At 44.0% G+C, this 13,520-nt stretch overlaps 1 protein-coding gene across 14 annotated transcripts in view; it reads left to right on the top strand.

Moving 5' to 3' along the window:
- PITPNM2 (phosphatidylinositol transfer protein membrane associated 2) overlaps positions 1 to 13,520 on the top strand; it is a 526,403-nt gene that overhangs the window by 382,042 nt on the left and 130,841 nt on the right. For all 14 annotated transcript variants that reach the window (XM_069755814.1, XM_069755807.1, XM_069755821.1 and 11 more), the window contains one exon: positions 7,568 to 7,635. In XM_069755814.1, coding sequence (XP_069611915.1) covers positions 7,568 to 7,635 — 68 coding nt within the window. The remainder of the gene's footprint in view (positions 1 to 7,567; positions 7,636 to 13,520) is intronic.

The following is a 13,520-nucleotide window of genomic DNA, read 5'->3' as shown; positions in this document are numbered from 1 at the left end:
CACAGCAGAAAATACAAAAAACTCCACCATCTAACTAAAGATGTGGAGCGTATATCTGCAACTCCAGAGAATCCAACAAGACTGAGAAAACACTGACACAGTCTAAGCTGGACAAGAGAAAACAAATGAATAGCACAGAATTATTAAGTACACAGCATGAGTGCCACAGAAACAAAAACCAGACACTTATATTTGCTGAATTGGCAGCAAGGCAGGAGGAACCAAACAAAGATCCAAAACCTCCCAGAACCATGGACAACTGGCAAGGACTAATGAATCCTGCACACCTAAATACCCCAGTCAGAACTGCAATCAGCAGAAACACCTGACCAGGACTGTAACTCAGGGACAACTGCATTACCACCTACAACCACTGGAGGGAACCCAAAAGCAGAATTCACAACAGATTTTTTTCCAGTCAGTCCTATTTACCTTAAAGGAAATATTGAGTTGCAGATATCTGCAACTAATATATTATCCCTATATCAATAAGTTGTATAAATGCAGATGTTTCTTCATAACGGTTATCCCCACCTTCTTGAATGGGTATATTTGCATAATGCCTGGTAAAGCAAGCAACTGGTGTGGGCTCCCGCTTAATTTTCATAACCAGCATAGGAAAAGTGGACAGCTGTGGGCAGATGTTTATAACCTGGGAAGGGGGTAATACCCATGGAGCTTCCCAGGATATTAATATCAGCTGTATACTAAGACTTTCCTGGTTATTAAAATGACTCCCCCCCTGTTATGAAAGGTAATTCAGTACCACAATGGACATAGAGGTCAGCGCACATACAGTGACCTGGCAATAACCCAAAAAACAAGAACGAGCTCTGAGACGTGGGAACTCTGTTGACCGCAATCCCTAATCCTCTCCAACCACACTAAAGGCAGCCGTGGATTGCGCCTAACGCTCCCTATGCAACTCGGCACGGCCTGAGAAACTAGCTAGCCTGAAGATAGAAAATAAGCCTACCTTGCCTCAGAGAAATACCCCAAAGGAAAAGGCAGCCCCCACATATAATGACTGTGAGTTAAGATGAAAAGACAAACGTAGAGATGAAATAGATTTAGCAAAGTGAGGCCCAACTTTCTGAACAGAGCGAGGATAGGAAAGGTAACTTTGCGGTCAACACAAAACCCTACAAAAACCACGCAAAGGGGGCAAAAAGACCCTCCGTACCGAACTAACGGCACAGAGGTACACCCTCTGCGTCCCAGAGCTTCCAGCAAGCAGTAAAAAACAAATTGACAAGCTGGACAGGAAAAAACAGCAAACAAATAGCAAAGAGTAACTTAGCTATGCAGAGCAGCAGGCCACAGGAACGATCCAGGAGGAAACAGGTCCAATACTAGAACATAGACTGGAGGCCAGGGTCAAAACACTAGGTGGAGTTAAATAGAGCAGCACCTAACGACTTCACCACATCACCTGAGGAAGGAAACTCAGAAGCTGCAGTACCACTTTCCTCCACCAACGGAAGCTCACAGAGAGAACCAGCCGAAGTACCACTTGTGACCACAGGAGGGAGCTCTGCCACAGAATTCACAACACCCCCCCCCCCCCAAAAAAAAAAAAAAAATAATATCGGGTCCCCCTATATTTAATAACCTGCAAAGGCTAGACAGATGGCTGCAGGCTGATATTAATAGCCAGGGAACGAGCCATGAATATTGGCCTCGTCCCAGACTAAAAACATCAGCTGTCAGCCTCCCCAGAAATACAAAAGATGTGCCAAATCTGGCACTTAGCCTTGCTCTTCCCACTTGCCCTGGTGTGGTGGCAATTGGGGTGATAGTACTGGGATTGATGTCACCTTTGTATTGTCAGGTGACATCAAGCCCAGAGGTTAGTAACAGAGAGGCGTTAATAAGACACCCACATTATTAACTCCATAATCACATTACAAAAAAAAACACCACAACCTGAATAAAGTCCTTTAACTCCTTCCCGCCGCGTCCCTTTTTTGTTTTAGTGTTTTCGTTTTTCGCTCCCCTCCTTCCCAGAGCCATAACTTTTTTATTTTTCCATCAATATGGTCATGTGAGGGCTTATTTTTTGCGGGACGAGTTGTACTTTTGAACGACACCATTGGTTTTACCATGTCTTGTACTAGAAAACGGGAAAAAAATTCCAAGTGTGGTGAAATTGCAAAAAAAGTGCAATCCCACACTTGTTTTTTGTTTGGCTTTTTTGCTAGCTACAATAAATGCTAAATCTGCCCTGATATTATGATTCTTCAGGTCATTTTGAGTTCATAGACACCAAACATGTCTAGGTTATTTTTTATCTAAGTGGTGAAAAAAAATTCAAAACTTTGCTTAAAAAAAAAAAGTGTGCCATTTTCCGATACCCGTAGCATCTGCATTTTTCGTGATCTGGGATCGGGCGAGGGCTTCTTTTTTGCATGCCAAGCTGACGTTTTTAATGATACCACATTTGTGCAGATATGTTCTTTTGATCGCCCGTTATTGCATTTTAATTGCGTCTCAAATTTTTTTCTCACTACGCTGTTTAGCGATCAGGTTAATGTTTTTTTTTTTATTGATAGATCGGGCGATTCTGAACGCGGCGATACCAAATATGTGTAGGTTTTATTTTTTTTATTGCTTTATTTTGGATGGGGCGAAAGGGGGGTGATATAAACTTTTATATTTTTTTTTATTTTTTTAATATTTTTAAAAACATTTTTTTTTTAACTTTTGTCATGCTTCAATAGCTTCCATGGGAGGCTAGAAGCTGGCACCACTCGATTGACTCAGCTACATAGCAGCGATCATCAGATCGCTGCTATGTAGCTGAATTGCAGGCTTGCTATGAGCGCCGACCACAGGGTGGCGCTCACAGCAGGCCTGCATCAGTAACCATAGAGGTCTCAAGGACCTCTATGGTTACCATTCTGATGCATCGCCAACCCCCAATCATGTGACTGGGGTCGGCGATGCGCTTATTCCCGGCCGCGCGGCCGGGAGCGGTAGTTAAATGCCACTGTCAGTGTTTAACAGCGGCATTCAACAGGTTAATAACGCACATGTCAGCTGTACAAAACAGCTGACATGTCGCAACTTTGATGTGGGCTCACCGCCGGAGCTCACATCAAAGCAGGGGACCCGACCTCCGCCGTAATAGTACGGCGGAGGTCGGGAAGGGGTTAATTGAAATAATAACACAGACTCCTTTATCGACTCTAAATTTAACCATGCTCAAGTCATCACCCAGACCACTGAAGTCAAATTCTCTTGTAAATGATTTAAAATAATAAACAACAATATATCTCAAGTGTCCAAAGTGAGGTAGTCCACAATGTCCCACGATGATCCTGATGACTTTGAAAGCAGTCAGTGATATCACTGCTCTCAAGGACAGCCAGCTACACACTGGCATAGGAGGTAATCGCTCCTTCGGTGTGTAGCACTGAGCTGTGTTGGGTAAGTTCACCGGAGTTCATCAGCTGTTGATCCCTGATGAAGTCACTGATGGATCAGCTGCTTGAGAACTTTCTGATTTCACTCTTCTGTCACAGTGTCGCTGGCTGCGGAGTAGAGAAGTCGCATCAGCTGATGTGACTGCTCTACAAGTGATCTGAATCATCTCGAGACAGTGCAGATAGGTGAGGGATATGGGGCTTTATTATTTTTTCTCTTTTCCAGGTGCAATAGGCATCGGGGACTTGGCGTTAAGGTGAGTGTATGGTGTTTTTTTTTGTTTTTTGTTTTTTTTTAAGAGACAAAGGGCTTCAGGAATTAGGTGAAGATGAGCATACTGTGTTTGTTATTTTTATGTTAATATTTATTTCAACTTTTTTTTTTTACTTTTAGCACTGATGCCAGCGGATGACCACGCCCATCAGCAACCGCCTGCTCCCACTGTAATCAGTGACAGCAGGCGTCGGCTGCTGGGAGTAGTAGTCTCTCATCAGCCGATGCTGGGCACCTGTGGTACGCTTTTTACCACGGGTCACATCTGTGCGGGGTTACGCTGACATCTGACGGTCTGACCCCACAGAGCTCTGACCGAGTGTAACGTTAAACCATAAACATAAGGATGAATGACCTCGGGAAGATCAAAACATCCAACACCGCGGAGACACCATCACGTGTTTCTCAACGCAGTGATCCAGAACACTGCCCCCATTCCTTATGGGAAATATGCAAATGCATGTAGAAAAGCGCATCACGTGTTTCTCAACGCAAGCAATAAATAGCCAGGTCTTTCACCGGGAAGGAACAACCACGGGAAGGGCAGCATCCAAAAAGGAAAACCACTTATGCCAAAACATGGTATCCATCCACAGACAGCTGTTTCGGGGTATTTGCCCCTCATCAGTGTGGAGTAGGAAACTGGCTATGAGGAGCAGTGCCTAGTAAAAAGACTATAAACATAAGGATGAATGACCTTGGGGAGATCAAAACATCCAACGCCGTGGAGACACCATCACGTGTTTCTCAACGCAGTGATCCAGAACACTGCCCCCATCCCTATTTATTGCTTGCGTTGAGAAACACGTGATGGTGTCTCCGCGGCTTTTCTACATGTAACGTTAAACCAGCCGTAACGTTACTGCCAATCAGAACAGCTGTGCCATTGTTTCTCACGCTGTCACAGAGATGACAGCATGGGAAACACCATAGGAAGTTCATAAAAACGCAACCAAAAACTCAGCAAATCCGGAAACATTTTGCGCGTTTGCTGCTTATTTGACTGACTCAATTGAAGTCAGTGGGTGAAAAACATGGCAAAAATGCACAAAGAATTGATATGCTGCGGATTTAAAGGCAGCACAAATCCGGAAAGGAAAATTGCTGATTATGTGCACAGCTCTTCAGAATTCTCATTGACTTTGCTGTCATGAGGATTCCCTAGCATTTTTGTGCCAATTCCGTGCGGAAAAAAACACACCAAAAACGCACCATGTACACACAGCCTAATACTTCATTGTGGCCTAGCCAGCTTCGGCCCCAGTGCTCTTCCAATACTCCAAAGATAAAACTGCCTCTTATAGCAACATTGGAGCTCACACGGGTCAGACTTAAGTCATTATGTTGAAGCTCTGAATGGTCACTCAAGCAGGAGCACTTCAGCACTCAGCGAGTAGGCAGGCTGGGGAGCAGTCTGATCCAGGGAAAAAAATTGGAATAACCCTTTTATTATTATTATTATTATTATTATTATTACACCATTTATTCCATGGCGCTTTTCATGTGGAGGGGTATACATAATAAAAACAGATACAAAAATCTCGAACAATACAAGTCACAACTGGTACAGAAGTAGAGAGGACCCTGCCCGCGAGGGCTCACAACCTACAAGGGATGGGTGAGGATACAGTAGGTGAGGATATAGCTGGTCGTGCAGTGGTTTGGTCGATCGGTGATTACTGCAGGTTGTAGGCTTGTCGGAAGAGGTAGGTCTTTAGGTTCTTTTTGAAGGTTTCGATGGTAGGTGAGAGTCTTATATGTTGTGGTAGAGAGTTCCAGAGTAGGGGTGATGTGCGAGAGAAATCTTGTATGTGATTGTGGGAAGAGGAGATAAGAGGGGAGTAGAGAAGGAGATCTTGTGAGGATCGGAGGTTGCGTGTAGGTAAGTACCGGGAGACGAGGTCACAGATGTATGGAGGAGACAGGTTGTGGATGGCTTTGTATGTCATGGTTAGGCTTTTGTACTGAAGTCTCTGGGCAATGGGGAGCCAGTGAAGGGATTGACAGAGGGCAGAGGCCGGGGAATAGTGGGGGGACAGGTGGATTATTCGGGCAGCTGAATTTAGAATAGATTGGAGGGGTGCGAGAGTGTTAGAGGGGAGGCCACAGAGCAGGAGGTTACAGCAGTCGAGGCGAAGGATGATGAGGGCATGGACTAGGGTTTTAAACCCTTTAAAGAGATTGCCAAGCTGCCCAGGTAATAGGCCATGCAATGCTACTATGACATGAAATATGCAAATAGCCTCTTTAGTGAGGCAAAAACAGAGTCTTTAATGTCACCTATTGGAATCAGTAGTGCTGTTAGTGAATATTGACCCTTTAAATAGCCTTGCCACATAACTTGGGCTATAAAGCCAAACCAGAATCTTCTCTAAAAAGAAAGTGGCTCCACTTGCAGACAAATGTTTCAGAATTTTTGCCCCTCATCAGTGCAAATTAGGGATTTTCTGAGACCACAAAGCTTGTGTACTGAAACTTAAAGGCAAGGCAAATAAGATATGCCAATATCCCTTCTCAGAGGAAGAACACAGGTGCTCTAGTGCCACCTATTGGTATTATTAATACTATAATCATTATTGACCCTTGACACATTTTGCATTTGCTTTATATTCTAGCTAGGCTTTCAATAGTTTGCTCTAGAGAACTTAGTTTTCCCAAGGGGTGAAATTCCCAACTGTCAAATATGTATAGCATATCCTAGGAAAACTACTTAAAATAAAGTTTGCATACATATATGGCTAAAAAGTCAATTTGTCTCATCTATCCAAATAAAAAAAACATTTCCGCAGAATTGATCATTTCCTAATGGGAGTTAGATTTTTACTAGGACTGAATGAGTCATGGTTGTTCTTGATACTGTGAGAACATATTTTCTCACTTTGCTTCTCTAAAGGTTTTTAGTGTAATGAGATTGTAGAGTTGAGTTTGCACAATTAGGTGAGAAAGGTGGGAATGTTACATCGGTAAGTACTATGCTCATTTTAAAGAACTGGAAGATGTCAGGAGGATAATAAATAACACTGGAAATGACAACAAATGATGTAATGTTTGGAAAGTCACTGCCAATATTTAAAAAAAACATAGCATTTAAAGGAATTCTGTAATGCTCTTCATGCTGCCCAAACCAGCCAGAAACAAGACTAGTCTATGGGAGAGACCTGTAAATCACCTGGAGTGGCGCTAGGAGAAGTCGTCCAGGTGTGGCATCAGGCTAGTCTTGTCTTTGCTTATGTTCCCCCGGCTGGATTTCCTTACTATATTTTCTAACGCTTCGGGATAAATATACAGTACCTGGCTGCAGTCAAGGCCCTGATTCAGGCTGTACATGGTTTGTGTATCATGAGTCACTTGATAGGTTCCCTTTAAAAGGAATCAGTATTACTGATGAGCAAATGTGCTCGATAAGGAGTTATCCAAGCATGCTTGGGTGCTAACCGGGAGACTTCGGCGTGCTCGAATAATATGTTCCAGTCCCCGCGGCTTCATGTCTCGCGGCTGTTTAGACTGCTGCAACACATGCAGGGATCGCCTAATGAACAGGCAATAACTAATAAACAGGCAATCCCTGCATGTCTTGTGGCTGTCTGACAGCCGCAGAGATTTGAACACATTTTTCGAGCACACTGAAGACACTCTGCTAGCACACAAGCATTCTCGAATATCACCTCATCAGAGCACATCACTAATACTGATTCATATCATCACTAATCAGTTTGTATTATTATAATTAAGGCAACGAGTGTAACAAAATGATAGATTATGTCGATTTTTGCTCTTTTCATTTTGAAGTGTTTAGCAATAATGATCTGATAGCTAGGTTTTTAACAAGATGTAAAACTGTTTCTGCTGCCATTTCTTATCTTTTTAGATGATTCCTACCATGAAACTGCAGAGTACACCGTCAGTTCCAGTGTGGAGGGATTAAGTATAATGGAGGTAGGTGTTTAGGTGATTAATGATTTGTTGTCTTTGGTAAATGCTCTTTATAATCTGCTGATCAGAATGGAACTTCAGCATGGTGGAATAGTAAACGTGGCCCTGGACTAATTGTAATATTACGGTGGATGAAAAATTGAGAAGTAAAACAGCTGCGAAGAAAATGCATTTTATATGGTTCTGCATGCTAGGTCCTGGATTTTTTCGAGTGCCACACTCCTTGAAATCTTGCGGTCAGAGCCACAGTTGACTCTGTTTCAAAAGGAGGTATTTTTCCATTAAATGTAGTATGTCAGCATGTTATGTCATGTAATCTGACAGCATCATAAGGTAAGGGCAGATACACTGATTCCAGCAATGTAATCACTTAGTTTAATCAGTGCAGCAGTTGTGATTATTGAAAGTTTTCACTGCTGCAAAGCTCAGAATATTGAGCCCTGTGTAGCCCGGCCCACATCAATGATTAGACAGAAAGATACTATTCATTGGTGGGGACTTGGTTGGAGTAGCAGGGATAAGGCCAGTTGTCTTGTAGAGTTAAGGTACCGTCACACTCAGCGACACTGCAGCGATATAGACAACGAGCCGATCGCTGCACCGTCGCTGTTTAGGTCGCTGTAGAGACGTCAAACACAGCAACACCAGAACGATGCAGGAGCGATCCAGTTACGTAACGGCGACTCACTTATCGTTCTCGCTTGTTGTTAGCTCCATGTAAAACATTGCTGGCATCGTTGCTTTTGCTGTCAAACATGACGATAAACGCCGACCTGATGACCAAATAAAGTTCTGGACTTCTAGCTCCGACCAGCGATGGCACAGCGGGATCCAGATCGCTGCTGCGTGTCAAACACAATGAGATCGCCATCCAGGACGATGTCGTTCTCGATGTAAAGTTGCTGAGTGTGAAGGTACCTTTAATCTCATGCTGATAAAACACTGATTGTATTGAAACAGCAAAACACAGCCAACCCTAGTAAATGACACATCGCTGGAATCAGGGTTTCTCCTCTTACATCATGGTGCTCTCAAATTACATTCAAAAACCTTCTGACATAATGCCTTAAAAAATGTGTCATCAGAAAATGACCTATTGTTTTATTCTAGATGTTATTTTAAATGTGCTATATATATACTAGATGGTGGCCCGATTCTAACGCATTGGGTATTCTAGAATATGTATGTATGTATGTCGCACTTAGCACAGCCACGTAGTATATAGCACAGCCACGTAGTATATAACACAGCCATGTAGTATATAACACAGACAGCCACGTAGTATATAGCACAGCCACGTAGTATATAGCAGCCACATAGTATATAGCACAGCCCACATAACACAGACAGCCACGTAGTATATAGCACAGCCACGTAGTATATAGCAGCCACGTAGTATATAGCAGCCACGTAGTATATAACACAGTCCATGTAATATATAGCACAGCCTACGTAATATATAGCACAGGCCACATAGTATATAACACAGGCCACGTAGTATATAAGAAAAGGCCACACAGTACATAACACAGCCCTCGCAGTATATAACACTGCCTATGTAGTATATAGCAGCCAGGCAGTATATAGCACAGCCCACGTAGTATATAACACAGGCCACGCTGTATATAACACAGCCCACACAGTATATAACACAGCCCACGTAGTATATAGCAGTTTGGGCACCATATCCCTGTTAAAAAAAAATAAAATAAAAAATAGTTCTATACTCACCCTCTGGCGAGACCGCTAAGTCATCTGGGTTATTTCGCAATGCATCACTGGGAACGGAAGCTGGCGGCAGCATCGCACGCATCGGTGGACGGCGGAAGGTGAGAATAGCACAATTTTTTTTTTTATTATTATTATTTTTTTTTTTTTTTTTTAATTTAAATAGATTTTTATTAACAATATAAAAAAAAGAGAACAACAGAATGCCATTTACATTGCATTATATCAGATACACATTTTCTTACTTTAATAAACCCCAACATTACCCCAACTACCCCCCTCCCCCATAAGACAGCTCAGTCTCAATCTCCACCCCACCGAGGCATTATCTGCCTCTTGTAATTTATCCTCTTCCAGGTCTTAGGAAACACGACGCCTATACTCCTCAATCCAAATCAAGCCAAGGAGACCATATTTTATTAAAGAGTTCTATTTTCCCCCTTTTACTGTACACCCCCTTTTCCAATTTTAGACCATGTTGAACATATTGGAGAAATTCCCTTCTCACAGGTGGTTCCGCGTTTATCCAGTTTCGTGCTATTACTTTCCTGGCCATGTAGAGTAGCCTAGCGATTGCAATCTTCCAAGTATTGTCAACTCCAATTTCTTCCACATATCCCAGCACACATACTATCGGGTCTCTAACAACTCTGCACTTATATGCTGCTTCAACCCGGCTCAAAACCACCACGCAAAAGGCAGCCAGTCTCGGACACGTCCACATCATGTGATATATTCCTGCCTTCTCACTCGCACACCTCGGACACCCAGAATTGGCACGCAATCCCGCTTTGTATAGCACTTCCGGAGATTTATATACCCTATGCAGAATGTATAGCTGCGAGAGCCTATATGGTTCACTCAAGGATAGTCGCGGAACCCACTCCATCACCGATTCCCAGGTTTCATTTTCCATCGGCCCCACTTCTCTCTCCCACTTAGCTCTCGCCTTTATAGGGAAATCTAGCAGAAATGTGTGCATAAGGTCCTTATACAGAGTGGAAATAACTCCCCTTGTAGTACCCTCACCACACACATACCCCAACACTATATCATCTTGAACCCTGATATCAGCCTTCTTATTCTGAGCTCTAAAGGCATGTCTCATCTGCGCATACTGATATTCCCCTGTGGATCGCAAACCAAATTCTTCCTGCAATTGGGAAAAGGACTTCAGCTCCTGCTGCTGGATTATCTGGTGAACAAAGCAAATTCCCTTATTCTGCCATTCCATCAATCCTCCCAGGGCCTCAAAATCCTTTAAGTTGTGGTTAGACCATATCGGTGTGAATTTAGTCAACCCTGTAACCCCACGAATCTGCCTTAGTCTATTCCATAATTTACGAATCAGGAACAGGGTTGGGTATATTTTCCCCAGCGCGCCCAATGAGCCATCCTCCAAACACCTGGCCATCGGTCGTCGGTCCGTCACCTCTTCCAATAGCTGTTGTACTGCACTGGATGACGCCCCTCGCGCCCAGCCCTTCAAATGCTGGCTCTGGGCCGCAAGGAAGTATATTTCCGGGTTGGGCAAAGCCAAACCACCATCTTCCTTGGGTCGTTGAAGCGTCTCCAAGCTAATACGTGGATATTGTCTACCCCATATCAAACTTCTAAAGAGGGCATTAATCTGCCTGAACTTCCCCCGAGGGATCCAAATTGGTGCGTTATGCATAACATAAAGAATTTTAGGCATAAGGACCATTTTAATAAGGTTTACCCTACCGACGACCGATAGATGTAGCTTATTCCAGGCGTCTACCTTTGCCTTGAGTACCCCCATAACAGGAGTCAAATTTCTTTGCAGAAACTCCGCCACCGGCACCGAAATCCATATTCCAAGATATTTAAATTGGGAAACCACCTTCAGCCTCTCATCCCCAACATCCTCACTCACATTCTCTCCTACGTCATCCACTCTAAAAAGAACCGTCTTATCCCAATTAATTGTTAGTCCCGACACAGTACCAAATCTCTCAACAATTTCAACGGCCCCTCTTAGTGAATTGTCTGGATCCTCCAGGAACAGCAAAACATCATCCGCATATAACGCTATTTTTTCCTCTACTTTGCCATACCTAAACCCAGGGACCCCATCCGACTGCCGAATCTTAGCAGCAAGAGGTTCTACAGCCAACGCGAACAGGAGGGGTGACAGCGGGCATCCCTGCCTAGTACCCCTAGCCAGCCCTATAGGACGAGATAGCTCCCCATTTACTCTAATTCTAGCGGATGGTAATGAGTACAACAGCTGTATCCAGGCCACAAACTGCGGGCCAAACCCCATACATTCCAGCACCTGCCAGAGGTACCCCCATTCGACGCTGTCAAACGCCTTGTGTGCATCTAGCGATACAATCACTCTTCGACCACAGTTATCAGACTCTACCTGCAAATTTACATATAACCTCCGCAAATTGATCGCCGTTGATCTATCCGGCATAAAGCCAGATTGGTCCGAATGCACCAGACTCGCAATAACACTAGAGAGGCGGAGAGCCAACACCTTGGCCAGAAGCTTGACATCAATTGTTAGTAAAGAAATTGGGCGGTACGACTCCGGTTTCCCCAAGTCCTTATCCTCCTTTGGAATGACCACTATTATGGCCTCTCTCATAGAGGCTGGCAAGCGCCCACAAGACCTAGCTTCCTCCAATACCATTTTTAATCTAGGAATCAACACTTCTGCCAACCCTTTATAGATCTCAGCGGGTAACCCATCGACCCCAGGCGCCTTCCCATTGGCCATAGACATCAATGCCCGACTCAATTCCTCCTCAGTGATAGGGGCCTCAAGGCTCTCCCTATCTGCCTCACTCAGTCTCGGCAAATCCAGACCTTCCAAGAAAGTCAGTGCATCCTCGACCGATTCACCAACCCGAGAGGAATACAAATCTGCATAGAAGTCCGCAAAGGCTCTCAAAATTTCAGGTGTTTCCGTTATTTTACCTCCACTAGCAGAATCCAAAGAGTGTATATATGAAGAACCTCTCTGAGCAGCAGCCACTACCGACAGCATATGTCCCACTGTTTCTCCCTCCTGATAGAACAATACCCTTTGGAAATCTCGTTTCCTCTCAGCTTTGCCTAGCAGAATTTTTTCCAAATGATTTTGTGCGTTTTTCATTCTTCTCTCTGCCTCAGGGGTTCCCAGTGTGGCCATCCCATCCTCTGCTTCCTTCAACTCCTCAACTGCCGCTTTTTCTACCTCTCTCGTCCTCCGCTTACACCTACTAATGTCCCTAAACAGTAGTCCCCTCAGGTACGCCTTCATTGCATCCCAAATTGTAAGAGCGTCGGCGCTTCCATCATTTAAGAGAAAGAATTCCGCCACCTCCCGTCCTATACTTTCCAACTCAATACTCTGTAACCAATTAGGATGAATCTTCCATTCTCTCCCACTTAGCGAGCGAGCCCCCTCCAATCTAACCTCTACTTCAATTGGACTATGGTCCGACAAGGCCCTTGGCAGATATCTCACCTCCCCAACCAGTGTGTCCAAAATCCTGTTACCCAGAGCCATATCAATTCTAGAGAGTGTGGCATGTGCCGGTGAATAACATGAGTACCCTCTCTCCCCCACATGTCTAACCCTCCACAGATCAATCAAACCTATCTCCTGTATATAGGTGCCAAATGTTGTTATGTGTCCCTCCGACCTATTCTGAGTATTTTTATTTTTATCCCAATATTCATCACAGATGTTATTTAGATCTCCGATAATTATTAACGGTGTCGGTCCCCATTTTTCCACTCGCTCCATTACTTCTCTAATCTTCCTGCTAGAGTAGGGAGGCGGAATATACATCGCGGCAACACACAGCATCACTCCATACAGTATACACCGTAATAGTACATACTGTCCCTCCACGTCCACATATACCTTCACCTCCTCATACTGAACTCCCGCTGGAACCAAGATTGAGACTCCTCTTGCATACGTGGAGAAGGTAGAATGATATCCCCTCTGGATCCATCGTCTATTCAAAACATCCACTTTTTCCCTTACCAAATGCGTCTCCAGCAAGCATATCATTGAGGCCCTTTGGTCTCTTGCATATTGCAAACACGCAGCACGTCTAGATTTCTCCCCTAGGCCTCTCACATTCCAGCACAAAATCTTAAAACGGGTCCCCATCACTTGGCTCATCTTCACTATA

Source organism: Ranitomeya imitator, chromosome 1 (assembly GCF_032444005.1).
Source record: "Ranitomeya imitator isolate aRanImi1 chromosome 1, aRanImi1.pri, whole genome shotgun sequence".
Taxonomy (NCBI): Eukaryota; Metazoa; Chordata; class Amphibia; order Anura; family Dendrobatidae; genus Ranitomeya; species Ranitomeya imitator.
The sequence above is the reverse complement of the archived record's forward strand: the minus strand, read 5'-3'. Positions and strand labels throughout refer to the sequence as shown.